At 44.6% G+C, this 17,657-nt stretch overlaps 1 protein-coding gene across 1 annotated transcript; it reads left to right on the top strand.

Annotated features, from left to right (window-relative positions):
- Nucleotides 1–303: 303 nt before the first annotated feature.
- On the top strand, nucleotides 304–14,051 carry LOC310771668 (ER membrane protein complex subunit 3-like; the record flags this gene model as incomplete). Its single annotated transcript, XM_083664223.1, has 6 exons — nucleotides 304–364; nucleotides 2,300–2,487; nucleotides 3,970–4,027; nucleotides 4,725–4,818; nucleotides 6,015–6,119; nucleotides 13,966–14,051. Exons 2-6 carry the CDS (start codon nucleotides 2,333–2,335, stop codon nucleotides 14,049–14,051), a joined length of 498 nt encoding a protein of 165 aa, XP_083520349.1. The 5' UTR covers nucleotides 304–364; nucleotides 2,300–2,332.
- Between the last annotated feature and the right edge of the window lie 3,606 nt (nucleotides 14,052–17,657).

The raw sequence follows: 17,657 nt of genomic DNA, 5'->3' as shown, positions 1-17,657 counted from the left end.
TGTGTGAACGTAGCCTGTACTGTTGCAATGTTCACACTATGCAGAGGAAAGGAGGGAGTTATTTATTGAGCTGGGCAAACTGGGAGTTAAAAGCTTTTCCCTTAAAACACTGTTGGGTGATGGGGTGGCACAAATAAATAGTATTAGGGAAGTAGTTCGCTTCCTTGTAGCTACAGACCTGTATCAGAGGATATAGGTCAATGTGCAGTGACGTAGTTTAACAGGGTGAGGCAGCAATGCACCAACCCGTGCCTAGTCTGCCGGAAATCCAAAGAAGAAGAAGAAGATCAGGAAGTAGTTTCTTCTTTGCGGAAATTTTACCAACGGAACGTGTTTGTTGCTATTTACAAACTTCACAAATGTGGTAAGTTACCTGAAGTTCATTTGAGACGTATAATGTGAAATATTCTCTGTAATATACCGTGTCGGCCGTAGTCTGTCAAATAAACTGTCATAGTTATTGTGTTATTTTGGGCAGATACTAGTTCAAAGGTGAAAGGTAACTAACGTTAATGTATTAGCCAAGTTAGCCGGCGGGCTAGCGTCGTTAGCCAACTTTGCTCCCAGTGAAGCTGTAAACGATCATGCTAGCGTTAGCTGAATCAGAATGACTTTCAACAGTACTTTCTGGTCTTGGCTAAACTTAACGTTATTCCCTTAACGAGAACAACAGTGTGATCAGAAGCGCTGCTGCTGTCCCAGGTCTTTGCTGCAGTGAGTAGCCTACCTCTGTCAGCTCTGTGTGCTGCTGTGGGACACTTCACTTTATTCACAAGCACAGGGCCCAGACACTATGCCGATCAGTTGCTATTTGAAATACAGTATCTGTTTACTAACACGTCGTCTACATTATGGAAAAAGTGCATGTATTTTAGAATAACTTTTACAACCACTAGCCTACAAAACACCCAAAGACCCTAAACACTAGCAGTACTGCTAAATGGTCCTAACTAAGAGACCCCCCCCCCCCATCAGTCTAAACATTCATACGATGCAATACATGGAGATACATTGGCAAGTGGAAATAAATAACAGTACAATTTAAATTGATTTCACAGTAGAGTAACAGCTGTTATATTATCAATAACGTTACTTAGTATCACAAGATCTTAAGTTACTTTCAGTTGGAATGTAATGCCATGGTGGTAGTCCATCCATACATTATCACTGAATGCTTTTGATTTGTTGAAGGAGGTCCCCCAGTAAAAATTAATGTTTTGAGCTGCAGTGTCATTGCATGATCAGTAGAGGGCGACACACTCGCTCCTGCCTGCACTGGAACATGACCATGTGTATAACAATCCAGTCCTTGTGGTTTAGAAACAAGTACTGTTCTAGTTTCTTTTATTTTTTCTATGCCTCCTATGATCTAAATAATAATAATGATAATAATAATGAAAATAATTCTTATTTTATTTTTTTGGGGCATCCGAATAGTCAAATTTAAAGATAGCCGTATCAGTCTAAAACTATCTCTCTGCATCAATGTCCAGTGTTTCGCCTAGACATTTTTTCAGGCCTGGAGGGACTTCAAAACCTAAACCGAAGAAGAAGAACTGGACGGACAAACCCGTCTTGATTTGTCACACGAACACACACACACACGCATGTGGCCAGCCACACACACACGCATGTGGCCAGCCACACACACACGCATGTGGCCAGCCACACACACACACGCATGTGGCCAGCCACACACACACGCATGTGGCCAGCCACACACACACACACACACACACACACACACACACACGCATGTGGCCAGCCACACACACACGCATGTGGCCAGCCACACACACACACACACTCATGCCGGTGAAACAGTCTCTGCATTTATCCCATCCAGGCTTGTCCTTCCTCCGGGGGGCAGCCAGGAGCAGTGGGCCTCTTTCTTGTGTCCAGCGCCCAGGGACCAACTTCAAATGTTGTCGTCACTGGTCAGATGACGATCTTCTGCATGTTTTTAGGGGGGGTGGTCCATATCGATGTTGTATGGAGGAACCCCAGGGGAGTGACCCTTGCTGAAAAATGTTGATCGTTTGAAGCCAGATTTGGAGGATATTAACATTAGGATTAGACTGTTGTGATGTCATTATACATTCATATTCATATTGGTAATTTACGTTATTAGTCTTTTTTTTTCAGGCCTGGCGGGCCCACCAGGCCTGTACAATTGTAGGGGAAACACTGATGTCACAGTTTCTGATTTTGATGTCATCACTGCCTGTAGATTCTGACACATCTCTCCTCCACTCTCTCTCTCCATGTTTTCCTCCTGCCTTGCCTCTCCCTCGGTCAGAGCTTCTCCCTCAGTGTGTGTAAACAGCGAGCCATGGCCGGTCCGGAGCTCCTCCTGGACTCCAGTATTCGGATCTGGGTGGTCCTGCCCATCGTCTTCATCACCTTCTTTGTGGGGATCATCCGCCACTACGTCACCCAGCTGCTGCACAGCGACAAGAAGGTCGACATGGAGCAGGTTTCTGACAGGTAGACAATGTTAACAAAAAATAAGTGGAAATGTGTACATTTTAAAGCCTTTTTTTTTTTTTTTTTTTTACTTTGGTCTGGTAATAACGTTGTGCGTTCTCGGCCAGCTATAATGGCGATGCCGCTGTGTAGTAAGAATATCAGACACTAGCGCTGTGGCCAGGTAAACAAACATGTTACATGTCAGGTTACATGATGTAAGGCAATCGGTGTCTTCCAGCTTAGCTGACAGCACAAGAGTCAAATCAACAGGCCTGAGCCTCACTGAGGTCCGCAGACCGCTGGGTGCGTTTGTTTGTGTCCCCGGCGCATGCCGGTGTGAATTCCCCATGTTTAAAACAGTTTTGTCGGCACAAAGGCCCGTGCCCAGCCAGAAAACTAGAGACTATATGAAGCTCCACCTCACGTTAGTCGGCTGTGCAATGGAGTGGGCCGAGGAGGAACGAATTCCACCCAAACCTAGTCTGCACATTTTTTTTTTTTTTTTAATAATTCCAAAATTCCACATGATCGAATCAATTCCTTAACGATCAATTATCGATTTTCGATAATTGATGAACATCCCTACTCTGAATTGAAACTGTGTAGGTGTGTCTGCTGGATTGTCCCGCCCCCAAGTGCTCTCTCTCCCGGTGCTGCACAACTTGATGCATTCTGATGCATTTGTTGAATTTGCAGGGTAGAGGCACCTCACCTTATGTTCCAACACAGGACTCAGCCAGTTACTTCCTATTGTGTTGACACTTCCTGTGACAGTACAGTACTAGTGAGCAGGTCAAACAGACGGTGTTCTGAACAGGAAGTCATAACACAACTGGGTCAAGTGGGCGGGGCTACATAAAGGGAATATGTCTGAATCATAAACGGGGCTCAACATTCACTTTTTGAGGCACTTGTCCCTTCGGACAACTCAAATTTGTTTTTCACTTGTCCTGACACAAAAGTCATTTGTCCCGATAAGAATGCCCCCAAAATGCCCAAACCCCAACTTTTTTTTTTAACAAGCACGTCAAAATACATTAAGCTATTAAGGACAAAAGATGACAGACACATCACACATTTAGGTTTAGGGGTTAAGGGTTAGGGGTTCCCAATAAGCCTACCTCTGACGCGTGATTTCGAATCGCACATAGGTTATGCAAAAACCACGCCCTGTGCCCGCCTACGCAGCAGTCAAGCGCTATTTAGATGCAGGAAAGACAGGCTGCCACTTGGCCCCCACGGAGCTCTATTTTACGACTGGATTGGAGAGTATTGATCTCAAAACAACGCGTAGGATGGCCAGAAACGCTGCGGAGATCACTGGGTGAGTCGTCAGATCATAATTAATGTGAGGAGAGGGGTCCAGGTTAAAAAAAAACGAAATTCTCCTTTAAGCGGTTGACTTGATTGTCTGGCAGAGTGTTGTGAGTGTGTTTTGCCTGTTGGCCATGGTGGAGGTTGTGTATGTGACAGTGATGTGGTGTCTCCTCTCCTGTCCAGTCAGGTGCTGTTACGGAGCCGCATCCTCCGGGAGAACGGCAAGTACATCCCCCGACAGGTAAGGAGTGAATCTGCTGTGTCTCTTTACTACAGGGAGGGTGTCCTCACAGTCACTGTCAGGGTTCTTTACTACAGGGACGATGTCCTCACAGTCACTGTCAGGGTTCTTTACTACAGCGACGATGTCCTCACAGTCACTGTCAGGGTTCTTTACTACAGGGACGATGTCCTCACAGTCACTGTCAGGGTTCTTTACTACAGGGACGATGTCCTCACAGTCACTGTCAGGGTTCTTTACTACAGGGACGATGTCCTCACTGTCACTGTCAGGGTTCTTTACTACAGGGACGATGTACAAACCATTCTTACAGTCACCTCAATCATGGCTGACCAATCATGGCTGACCAATCATGACTGACCAATTTGGGGCCCGCGGGCCAAACTTGGCCCTCGCTCAGTTTGTTTTGGCCCTGCATTGTTTTGAAACAAGGGGGGGAAAGACAATAGAAATAAAATAGTACAGAGGGCAAAAAACAATCCATACATCTGTGTGGAGCCGTATAGGTCCTTGTAAGCAAAATACATGACCCCCTCGAGTACTGTAGCAAGCCCCTTGGAGCATGACATAAACACACATACAGTAGAAATAACCACCACTATTTCACATTGGCTGGCCATATGTTGAGCTAGCAGAGCACTTGATCGTACAACAAGACTGGACTGATTTGTGATGGTGACCGTTTTGACCCCTGCAGTCTTTCACCATGAGGAAGCATTACTTCAACGACGTGGAGACGGGCTTCTTCAAGAAGGTCAAGAGGAAGGTCGTCCCCAAGAACCCCATGACAGGTGTGTGTGTGTGTGTGTGTGTGTGTGTGTGTGTGTGTGTGTTTGTGTGTGTGTGTGTGTGTGTGTGTGTGTGTGTGTGTGTGTGTGTGTGTGTGTTTATTTATTTTATTTTATTTAAAGTCGAGCTGAACCCAAGATATATTTTAGTTCAAATACCTGGGTATGCAGTGCACCTATTTAATAATGTATGCAAAAAAGAAAATCACAAAAATCAAATTTCTTTAGTTTTTCACACTTTTTCACATCAAAAGTTCATTTTTAAAGATTTCATTGATAACGGTAATGTACAGTTTGCTGACGTCACCTAGTACTATCAAATTTCTACCCCATTTCAACCAATCATATCACGACATGCAGCTGTCAATCAAATCTTCATTTCAGGATAATTTTCTCTTCCAAATGAAGTAGAAAATGGCGCCTAGTGCCTGTCATCTGGCAGAATTCCTATCCCATAAACTAACTACTAACTTGGCCAATTGTTAGAAACATGAACAAAAAACAAAAACTATCATCTCTAAGAATGCAAAGAAATGTAACTGGCTCGTTACAACGCGCATTCCAGGAATATCGTATTTACAGAAATAGCGTAAAAGGCGCGTGCTTGAGAGCGTGGTTGTCAGGGGTCTGCCCTCGGAGATTCCAGGCGGGCGGGCAGCACCCATGCATCGGATTGTCCGCTCCCTCCGCACGAAGCAGCTGGCTGCCTGATACTCCGCGGATCCCACTCGCGTAGCACGACAACACGCTGAATCCCACTCGATTTGGGGGCGGAACACGCCATGATTGACCAATTGCCAAAGCCAGTCGACAGAATTGTCAAATCAAATCATCGACATGATACTATGACCCGCCTCTCAACTTGTCATCTCAGACAAATTATGTTTTCAGTCTGAAACGGACTGCGACACACGTGACCAACAGGTTCAGTTTGACTTTAACCTTTATTTAACCAGGTAAGTCATTAAGAACAAATTCTTATTTACAATGGCGACCTGGCATGTGTATGCGTCACGTGTGCGTGCGTGTACATACTGTACATATGTCAGGGTATGCGCACAAGCAAAGTTTTCCCCTGCGTATGTTCTCTCTTGCCATTAATTTATGTGGTACTTGCATTACATGGATGTGTGTGTGTGTGTGTGTGTGTGTGTGTGTGTTTGTGTGAATCCGTCCATCCGTCTGTCCCTTGGTTCCAGACACCAGCATGCTGACAGACATGATGAAAGGCAACCTGACCAACGTCCTGCCCATGATCGTGATCGGTGGGTGGATCAACTGGGCCTTCTCCGGATTCGTTATAAGTGAGTTCTTCAGCTGTCAATCATGTCACATTGCAATCACAATATTGTAGTACATGCAGCCATCGTTTTTTTTATTTTTTTTTATTACGTTCAGTATAATTTGGAATCATGCTAATTGACCAATATGTAATCAAACATTTGCTTCAATGGACAACTTGATTTGCAGGTCAGAGGCTCTCTAAGGTCCAGACTAAACTAAAGAACCTAACCCTAAAGGGCTCATTATACTCGAGCAAGCTCCGTGGGGTGGAGCTCTGCGAGTCACCGTGTGGACCTCGCACTGGGGCAAATGCTTTTATACTCAGAAGTGATCAACCAAATGATCAGCATGTATTGTACAATGGTAAAAGTGAGAACAGGCGTGAAAAAGTCGCAATTAAAAGCTATTATGTGCAGTACTGAGTGCGCTTTCACTCTCAAACGACCGCACATCAGCACATGAATGAATCACCAAACTTGTTTTTACTGAATAGCCGTTTCAGTTCTCAGCCCTGATAGCCTACTCTGTGCTGCTTTTAATCTCTCTCAATCATGCTCTCAACACAACACATTTACTTGGTGAAATGACTAAAAACGAAAAGTTGCAAATAAAGGTTTAGCCTACCACATGGGTCAAGAAATGTGGTGAAAACACAGCTCAGTGTTCAGGGCTCAGTGGCTCGAAAGCGTCCATGTTTGGGGAGAAGCCGTGCGGAGAAAAATCTTCAGGCACACGGTGGGCGCCCTACGGAGGTAGCGAATAACCACGCCCAACAAATTACGTCATTTGACGCGCCCGGCCCTCGCTCCACCCCCGCGCCCTTCACGGCATGGTGAGCATAAAGCAGCCTTAACCCAGACCTAAGGTCCAGACTAAACTAAAAAACCTAACCCTAACCCAGACCTAAGGTCCAGACTAAACTAAAGAACCTAACCCAGACCTAAGGTCCAGACTAAACTAAAGAACCTAACCCTAACCCAGACCTAAGGTCCAGACTAAACTAAAGAACCTAACCCAGACCTAAGGGCCAGACTAAACTAAAGAACCTAACCCTAACCCAGACCTAAGGTCCAGACTAAACTAAAGAACCTAACCCAGACCTAAGGGCCAGACTAAACTAAAGAACCTAACCCAGACCTAAGGGCCAGACTAAACTAAAGAACCTAACCCAGACCTAAGGGCCAGACTAAACTAAAGAACCTAACCCAGACCTAAGGTCCAGACTAAACTAAAGAACCTAACCCAGACCTAAGGGCCAGACTAAACTAAAGAACCTAACCCAGACCTAAGGGCCAGACTAAACTAAAGAACCTAACCCAGACCTAAGGGCCAGACTAAACTAAAGAACCTAACCCAGACCTAAGGGCCAGACTAAACTAAAGAACCTAACCCAGACCTAAGGGCCAGACTAAACTAAAGAACCTAACCCAGACCTAAGGGCCAGACTAAACTAAAGAACCTAACCCAGACCTAAGGGCCAGACTAAACTAAAGAACCTAACCCAGACCTAAGGGCCAGACTAAACTAAAGAACCTAACCCAGACCTAAGGGCCAGACTAAACTAAAGAACCTAACCCAGACCTAAGCTCCAGACTAAAGAATATTGTGTTGGTGTCTAATGCATTTTTTCTTATGATAAAAAAAAGGGAAGCCACATCCTCTTTTTGGATTCCATGATATTTTGAAGGGACAGTAATATATTCAGATTTCTACTGTGCCATAATAGCTCTATGACAGCCAGGCAGCTCTTCTACTGTGCCATAATAGCTCTATGACAGCCAGGCAGCTCTTTTCGCCGCAACCAATTGAAAATAACTGAAAAATAAGTGTGTCCAGGTGTGTGTCTAAAAAATAAAACGCTCGATGTGTTCATAGACTAGATTTTTTGTAAATACAGTAGATATACACTAGGGTGTATATACACTAGGGTAACCCTAGGCTCGCCACATGCAGCTCGGCCATTGTCATAGGCACTGATGATGTCATAGGCATTATGACATCATCAGTGGGACAAACATTTTAACAGACAGCAGACAGGTATTGCACACTTGCTCACTTTTTATATAATAAAATGATATATATATATATATATATATATATATATATATATACAAACGTGTCTATTTCTTTGCTGTGGTGCTAACGGGACGCTAACGTTAGCATCGCTGGATGTCAATAATCTCACTGATGAATTGGGCTGCTTGCAACAGCAGCTGCGCTCTCGTGCTTTTCCGCTTCACAGCAGCATTTTACAGCACATTTAGCGCGTCGTCTTGTCTTTCGCGAGCCATAATTGGTGATTATCTTTGAAATGCCACATAGTGTTGAAGCTGCACTTCCCCTGGCCTGTGTCAGGCGTCAGAGTACGACTTTGCTAACGGCTAAGTGCTAACGTTACCTCGGCTGCAGGCAGCAGGCAGATGTAGGCTAGTGGGCGTGCCTGTAACTCACTGGATTCAGAAACACAGCGACGGTTAACGTTACGTGCCGTGCCAATTTACACAATACTCATTTTATGCTCTGAACTCAGTGTAAATTAGGGATGTTCATCAATTATCGAAAATCGATAATTGATCGTTAAGGAATTGAATCGATCATGTGGAATTTGGATCGATTATTATTATTATTCATTTTTTTTTTTTTTTTTTTTGACGGACTACGTTTGGTTGGAATTCGTTCCTCCTCGCCCCACTCCATTGCACAGCCGACTAACGTGAGGTGGAGCTTCATATAGTCTCTAGTTTTCAGGCTGGGCACGGGCCTTTGTGCCAACAAAACTGTTTTAAACATGGGGAATTCACACCGGCATGCGCCGGGGACACAAACAAACGCACCCAGCGGTCTGCGGACCTCAGTGAGGCTCAGGCCTGTTGATTTGACTCTTGTGCTGTCAGCTAAGCTGGAAGATGCCGATTGCCTTACATCATGTAACCTGACATGTAACATGTTTGTTTACCTGGCCACAGCGCCAGTGTCTGATATTCTTACTATACAGCGGCATCGCCATTATAGCTGGCCGAGAACGTGCAACGTTATTACCAGACCAGAGTAAAAAAAAATATATATATTATTATTATTATTATTATTATTATTATTATTATTACGCTATCGATAATCGATAATTGATAGTTAATTTTCCCGATTTTCGATTATGGAAATTTTTCAAAATGAACATCCCTAGTGTAAATGAACATCATGAAAATATTTATTAAACAAATTTCCATGACTTTTCCAAAACCTTGTCGGATCCCCCCCCCCCCCCCCAAAAAAAAAACTTTTCCATTAGGGCCTGTGTCCACCTAGCGTCTTTTTCCGACATTAAACGCTGGGAGTGTGCTGGGGAATGCTGATCTCGGCGCACAATATAACAAGGAAGCAGTCTGAAACTAACGTTAGCTCAGTGCGGTAGTATCTTGATAGCTGACAGCTAACAATAGCAAACAACACACATACAGTGATTTAGCTCAACACTCACGAGAAATATTAAGTGTCTAGCCAATCTGCTACCACAATTGAGCCTTTCTGTCTCTGTTGCGATAGTTTTTTCATATGATTAGTGGCCAGAAAAGGAGCACCCGACACCAGCGTCTTTCTGAAAAGTTAAAATAATTTCAGCTGGAAGCGCTGGGAGTCGGGCGCACAAAAACACCAGAGCGCTGTGAAAATAAGACGCTGGACGCAGCGCACTTTCTCTAGATGTCCGTGTGCGCTCGCATACGCTCTCCCCCCATTGGAAACAATTGAAAATATACGCCAGAGCTGATGAAAAGACGCTAGGTGGACACAGGCCCTTACCTGGAGATTTAATTTAAATGTCCATGATTTTCCAGGCTTTTCCATGACCGTACGAACCCTGGTTAGTGTTTCTCCTAGAATTTTTTTTCAGGCCAGGTGGTACCGACCGGAAACAAAACCTAAACCGACGCTGCACGCCACGGGATACCATATTGGCGCGGTCGGCTTCGGTCAGGTGGCGCAGCAGGTGGTCTGCAATTTACTGTCTATTTGCTTACAAATGTTGGTACGCTCGGTATATTCAAGACTTGAAACAAAGTGATCACAATAGAGAGCCCCAGGGATGATGTATTTTTGTAGTCGAAGTCCCGGACTTCCTGGTTCTTCACTGTTTCTGTCTATGGGATTTTTGAATGGGTTTTTGCCGCGATGCTTCAAATAAGGTCTGTGGGCAACACAAGCTTAATCAAACGCGAACCAGTGTTCAGCCGGATAATCTTCACACATGAGGACCACTTTCATGAGTTTTGAAGCGTAAATGCGAGCGCTAGAAGTAAAAAGCTCGAGCTAAGCTAATCCAGACTACACACTGTCGCATAGGCTTCCACGTCACGTCAGCACTCAACCTGGACTGTTGTTGATGTGTGCGCTGCTGTGCACTGAATCCCCCGGGCTGAACCAGGTGAGGGAAAGAGAATTTCCGTGTTTGTCCTTTGAAGTGATGACGTTATTGACGTATATATCCCCGTCGACTCAACAGTGTAGTCTCATTTAGCCGTTTGCTAGCTAGCCGCCCGTTTAACGGCACGTAAAAGCTTCAAAACTCATAAAAGTGGTCCTCATGTGTGGAGATGATATTACTAAACACTCGTTCACGTTTGATTAAGCTTGCGTTGCCCAGAGAGATTATTAGAAGCATCGCGCCAAAAACCCATTCAAAACTCCCATAGGGGAAAACAGTGAAGAACCAGGAGTGTTAGCATCGATGATTTCCGGACTCGTTCCTGGGGCTCTCTATGGAGAGGATGACTTAAAGTGCATGTGGTAGGGCTGTCGCCTCACAGCAAGAAGGTCCTGGGTTCGATTCCTGCCTGGATGCTGTGGGCGCTGAGGGTGTGTCCCCAGTTCCATGTCCTCAGTGCCTACGGTCCAGGTGTCTCGTCAAAAACGTCCTTTCTGTGTGGAGTCTGCATGTTCTCCCCGTGCTCCCCTGACGTTTCCTCCACATAGGAACCCCCCGCTAAAAACATGCAAAAAAGAAAGTGCATTTATTGCTGAATAAATAAGTGGTCTCACCTATTGCAAAACATTACAGGGATGCAAACTCACAGGCTCCCAAAAGTAAATCCATCATTTAGTGCTCTTGTATTACTGTCAACATTATACGTGTTGTTGTATTTTAATATGCCATAAAGGTTTGTATTGAAATTTGTAAAATAAAAAGAAAAATCAGGCCTGGCGGTGATCCTCGTTGGCCTGTACGATAGACCCTTTTCACGGGGGCCATTTTGTGTAGGACTAAAGTTACCTACCAATTATTATTGTTGTTATTATTATTATTATGCTATTATTTTATTATTATCATTTATAGATTCAAAAAACACAGGATAATAAGATGTAAATATCCCTTGTGCAAGCACTTACTAGAGAGTCTTTTGATGGTATCTGCAACACTGAAGTGGCTAATGATGGAATTTGACACAGAGGGGCGAGGGTTAAAAGAGTCATTGGAGTCATCAGGTGGTAACCCCCCTTCACCGGCGTTTCGACGACAAAACCACTACACCTCTAGAGGGCTCGTCGGCAACACCTGGCGTCCCAGGTGTGCCCTCCTCTGCTTTCAACCCTCCCCTCTGTGTCGTCTCCCACAGTTTATCAGCAGCACCGGGCAACAGCTTCCGTGCCAACTCCAACTCCTCCATGACAGTGGTATTGATGCACTGCAAACTTTGGTTTACATCCCGTTGCTGTGCTTCACTCGACTGATTTGACCTTGCCTTCGCAGATGTATGACAGTCAGAAGGGTATAGTCAAGGCGAGGCCTCTGTCCCTCCTCCCTCCAACACGGAAGCCTGTGGGCAATAGCCTCCGTGCCCGAGTCAGACTCCTCCATGACACCATTCTCCCTCAAACACCGAAGCTTGTGGCCCGCTGCTGCAATTCCTGTGGTGCTCTCTTGCACTGTGCTCGTGTTGCTCATAGTCGTTTCCGGTCCAAAGTCTATTACCGCGATATCAGCCGATGAGTCCTCTTCCGCCCCCACTCTCGCAGACTCCGGGGGTATTCTCTTATATTTACTTTTCGTAGCTAAAGCGGGTGTTTCCAACGTGCTGAAAAGCCTGGGAAACTACAGCCATGGGAAGCTAACCCATGCCTGTCCCGGTGGGGTCTGTTCCCTCCTGTCAGCTGTCTCTCCATGCCGCCACAAGGACTTTCCCCTGTCGTCAGCTGACCTTTCTCAACAGTCACTGGACAAATCCAGAACATCAGATTCAAAAAACACAGGATAATAAGATGTAAATATCCCTTGTGCAAGCACTTACTAGAGAGTCTTTTGATGGTATCTGCAACACTGAAGTGGCTAATGATGGAATTTGACACAGAGGGGCGAGGGTTAATAAACTTGTATTCATCCTATTTTATTTGTTTCTGAATACTGAGCCACAATTCACTCCATAGGCTGACTGTCATCTGTGAAAAAGCTGGAGGAAGAAGTAGAAAACATTTCTAAAAGAACACTTTAGAGCTGCAACCATTAGCTGCTTCATCTGTTGATCGACAGAAAGATACTCGCCTCATCATCAACCTTCACTCATCATGGCCCACTTGAAAATCTCAAAAATGTTCGCAGTCCACCTCCGACCATAAACTGTACAGAGGCCAAATGATGCACTCATATATAATACAATATATAATAATATACATAACATATATCATAATATAATAATGCCTCATAGCACGTTTTATTTCACAATAAAAGGAGCCGTCCATCAGCACCACACAGAAATCAGAAGCTAAAAGTGAGTGGCTGTCTGCAATAGACCCTTTTCACGGGGGCCATTTTGTGTGGAAAAGGCGGACTAAACACAGGTGCAAGCAAAACGCTAATGAGGGTTTACAACTTCCAATCATGGAAGTTTTAAACCCTCGTTAGTGTTTTGCTTGCACCTGTGTTTACCCTGCCCCCGTGAAAAGGGTCTATTGTAGGGGAAACACTGATTGTCGGTTGTTAACACGTTCACTGCCAATGACGAGTTGATACGTCAAAAAAAATCCAACGGTTGACTGCCAATGACGAGTTGATACGTCAAAAAAAACTAAAACTAAGTGGCGACAGTGCTCTCCAGACTAGAAAAAGCCGAGCCAAAACTGCAGGGGAACGCGCGATGAAACCATTCTCATACTGTAAAATGGATTGGCGAAAACGCTTTCGTTTTCGCGCTGGTTGCTGGCGGTGGGGGATTGCAAATTTGCATAATAGATTATGGGTGCAACACACTTTGAAACACGCAGTATAAATAAGACCAGAATCGCAAAAGCTTCATCAAAGCTCTCAACCGAAACCCCAAGAAACGAGCGAGCCCATCCAGACTTGCCCAGCGGCCGCCAGCAGACAGGAGCGGCAGCAGCAGCAGCAGAAACTCGCTTGTGACACGCCCGCTGCAGCCAAGAAGAACACACACGGAGGGAGGAGTTTGAAGGAGAGGGGGGTTTCCTGCTGTTATGGAGGAAATTACTGTTCAAAACTATTGTTTAGATGTCTGACGTCTTACTGATGCCAAAAATGAATGGTTAAAGTGACTGTTCTATCGAATTTCACAAAAAGCTATTTATCTCAGCTTAAATTTTCAGACGCTGAAACCATGCTGTATTCAAGTGCTAATGCCTACATAACTACTAACTCTACAAACTAACTCTTTTAGACAGAGAAAGCACACATTCTATTAGTTCTTTTGAGATATTTTGTGTTCACAAAATCTTAGCAGAAAAGAATCCTCAGGTCTTGAAAGATGAGCCAGAATCCTCAAAAAAACCCTTTGGCAGAAGCTACCTACAGTAAAAAAAAAACGGCTGGCAGTGAATGTGTTAATGATGATGTTTGTTAATGATTGTTGTTGTTTTGTCCTGCAGCCAAAGTGCCGTTCCCCCTGACGCTGAGGTTCAAACCCATGCTACAGAGAGGGATCGAGCTGCTGTCTCTGGACGCTTCCTGGTAAAACACAAACCAAACCATATGGAAATGTCAAAACACTCAAATATGGTTAGATGTTGGTTATATATGGTTAGATGTTGGTTATGGTTAGTTGGTTATATATGGTTCTAGCTGGAAACCCATTTACATGACCTTCAAATTATTATCTGGAGAGCGAATGCGATACGTCATCTGAGGTTCAGGATTCAATGCAAGCAGAATATGACGTGATCACTAAAAGTTCACCAACAACAAAGTCTGACTTTGCACAATTCTGTTTATTTCTGAGCCACAAACCTTTCTAGGGATGATGCCATTGGCTGCTGGAATGTAAACAATAAAAAAAAAAGAATCATAAAGTGACAATAATCTCATTTGGATGGAGAGCTTGTGAAACTGTGATGGTCAAGCGTCACATTAGTGATGACTACGGCAGACTAACATGTAGTGTCGCTGATATCACCTTTCATTTGTTCTGTCCACCATACGGATTGTCACATTTTCATATAGTGATAATTACATGGAGCCTATGGTCAGATGTTGTCTGTGTAGTGTGGAGTAGCAGGAATAGATGTGTGTGTAGTGTGGAGTAGCAGGAATAGATGTTGTCTGTGTAGTGTGGAGTAGCAGGAATAGATGTGTGTGTAGTGTGGAGTAGCAGGAATAGATGTTGTCTGTGTAGTGTGGAGTAGCAGGAATAGATGTGTGTGTAGTGTGGAGTAGCAGGAATAGATGTGTGTGTAGTGTGGAGTAGCAGGAATAGATGTGTGTGTAGTGTGGAGTAGCAGGAATAGATGTGTGTGTAGTGTGGAGTAGCAGGAATAGATGTGTGTGTAGTGTGGAGTAGCAGGAATAGATGTGTGTGTAGTGTGGAGTAGCAGGAATAGATGTGTGTGTAGTGTGGAGTAGCAGGAATAGATGTGTGTGTAGTGTGGAGTAGCAGGAATAGATGTGTGTGTGTAGTGTGGAGTAGCAGGAATAGATGTGTGTGTAGTGTGGAGTAGCAGGAATAGATGTTGTCTGTGTAGTGTGGAGTAGCAGGAATAGATGTTGTCTGTGTAGTGTGGAGTAGCAGGAATAGATGTCTGTGTAGTGTGGAGTAGCAGGAATAGATGTTGTCTGTGTAGTGTGGAGTAGCAGGAATAGATGTGTGTGTAGTGTGGAGTAGCAGGAATAGATGTGTGTGTAGTGTGGAGTAGCAGGAATAGATGTGTGTGTGTAGTGTGGAGTAGCAGGAATAGATGTGTGTGTAGTGTGGAGTAGCAGGAATAGATGTTGTCTGTGTAGTGTGGAGTAGCAGGAATAGATGTGTGTGTAGTGTGGAGTAGCAGGAATAGATGTGTGTGTAGTGTGGAGTAGCAGGAATAGATGTTGTCTGTGTAGTGTGGAGTAGCAGGAATAGATGTGTGTGTAGTGTGGAGTAGCAGGAATAGATGTGTGTGTAGTGTGGAGTAGCAGGAATAGATGTGTGTGTAGTGTGGAGTAGCAGGAATAGATGTGTGTGTAGTGTGGAGTAGCAGGAATAGATGTGTGTGTAGTGTGGAGTAGCAGGAATAGATGTGTGTGTAGTGTGGAGTAGCAGGAATAGATGTGTGTGTAGTGTGGGGTAGCAGGAATAGATGTGTGTGTAGTGTGGAGTAGCAGGAATAGATGTTGTCTGTGTAGTGTGGAGTAGCAGGAATAGATGTGTGTGTAGTGTGGAGTAGCAGGAATAGATGTGTGTGTAGTGTGGAGTAGCAGGAATAGATGTTGTCTGTGTAGTGTGGAGTAGCAGGAATAGATGTGTGTGTAGTGTGGAGTAGCAGGAATAGATGTGTGTGTAGTGTGGAGTAGCAGGAATAGATGTGTGTGTAGTGTGGAGTAGCAGGAATAGATGTGTGTGTAGTGTGGGGTAGCAGGAATAGATGTGTGTGTGTAGTGTGGAGTAGCAGGAATAGATGTGTGTGTAGTGTGGAGTAGCAGGAATAGATGTGTGTGTAGTGTGGAGTAGCAGGAATAGATGTGTGTGTAGTGTGGAGTAGCAGGAATAGATGTGTGTGTGTAGTGTGGAGTAGCAGGAATAGATGTGTGTGTAGTGTGGAGTAGCAGGAATAGATGTGTGTGTAGTGTGGAGTAGCAGGAATAGATGTGTGTGTAGTGTGGAGTAGCAGGAATAGATGTCTGTGTAGTGTGGAGTAGCAGGAATAGATGTCTGTGTAGTGTGGAGTAGCAGGAATAGATGTCTGTGTAGTGTGGAGTAGCAGGAATAGATGTTGTCTGTGTAGTGTGGAGTAGCAGGAATAGATGTGTGTGTAGTGTGGAGTAGCAGGAATAGATGTCTGTGTAGTGTGGAGTAGCAGGAATAGATGTGTGTGTAGTGTGGAGTAGCAGGAATAGATGTGTGTGTAGTGTGGAGTAGCAGGAATAGATGTGTGTGTAGTGTGGAGTAGCAGGAATAGATGTTGTCTGTGTAGTGTGGAGTAGCAGGAATAGATGTTGTCTGTGTAGTGTGGAGTAGCAGGAATAGATGTGTGTGTAGTGTGGAGTAGCAGGAATAGATGTGTGTGTAGTGTGGAGTAGCAGGAATAGATGTGTGTGTAGTGTGGAGTAGCAGGAATAGATGTGTGTGTAGTGTGGAGTAGCAGGAATAGATGTGTGTGTAGTGTGGAGTAGCAGGAATAGATGTGTGTGTAGTGTGGAGTAGCAGGAATAGATGTGTGTGTAGTGTGGAGTAGCAGGAATAGATGTGTGTGTAGTGTGGAGTAGCAGGAATAGATGTGTGTGTAGTGTGGAGTAGCAGGAATAGATGTGTGTGTAGTGTGGAGTAGCAGGAATAGATGTGTGTGTAGTGTGGAGTAGCAGGAATAGATGTGTGTGTAGTGTGGAGTAGCAGGAATAGATGTGTGTGTAGTGTGGAGTAGCAGGAATAGATGTGTGTGTAGTGTGGAGTAGCAGGAATAGATGTGTGTGTAGTGTGGAGTAGCAGGAATAGATGTGTGTGTAGTGTGGAGTAGCAGGAATAGATGTGTGTGTAGTGTGGAGTAGCAGGAATAGATGTGTGTGTAGTGTGGAGTAGCAGGAATAGATGTTGTCTGTGTAGTGTGGAGTAGCAGGAATAGATGTGTGTGTAGTGTGGAGTAGCAGGAATAGATGTGTGTGTAGTGTGGAGTAGCAGGAATAGATGTTGTCTGTGTAGTGTGGAGTAGCAGGAATAGATGTCTGTGTAGTGTGGAGTAGCAGGAATAGATGTGTGTGTAGTGTGGAGTAGCAGGAATAGATGTTGTCTGTGTAGTGTGGAGTAGCAGGAATAGATGTTGTCTGTGTAGTGTGGAGTAGCAGGAATAGATGTCTGTGTAGTGTGGAGTAGCAGGAATAGATGTGTGTGTAGTGTGGAGTAGCAGGAATAGATGTTGTCTGTGTAGTGTGGAGTAGCAGGAATAGATGTTGTCTGTGTAGTGTGGAGTAGCAGGAATAGATGTGTGTGTAGTGTGGAGTAGCAGGAATAGATGTGTGTATAGTGTGGAGTAGCAGGAATAGATGTGTGTGTAGTGTGGAGTAGCAGGAATAGATGTTGTCTGTGTAGTGTGGAGTAGCAGGAATAGATGTCTGTGTAGTGTGGAGTAGCAGGAATAGATGTGTGTGTAGTGTGGAG

This window comes from Poromitra crassiceps (assembly GCF_964638095.1).
Source record: "Poromitra crassiceps genome assembly, contig: HAP1_SCAFFOLD_980, whole genome shotgun sequence".
Classification (NCBI taxonomy): domain Eukaryota; kingdom Metazoa; phylum Chordata; class Actinopteri; order Beryciformes; family Melamphaidae; genus Poromitra; species Poromitra crassiceps.
This window is presented reverse-complemented; position numbering and strand designations above follow the sequence as displayed.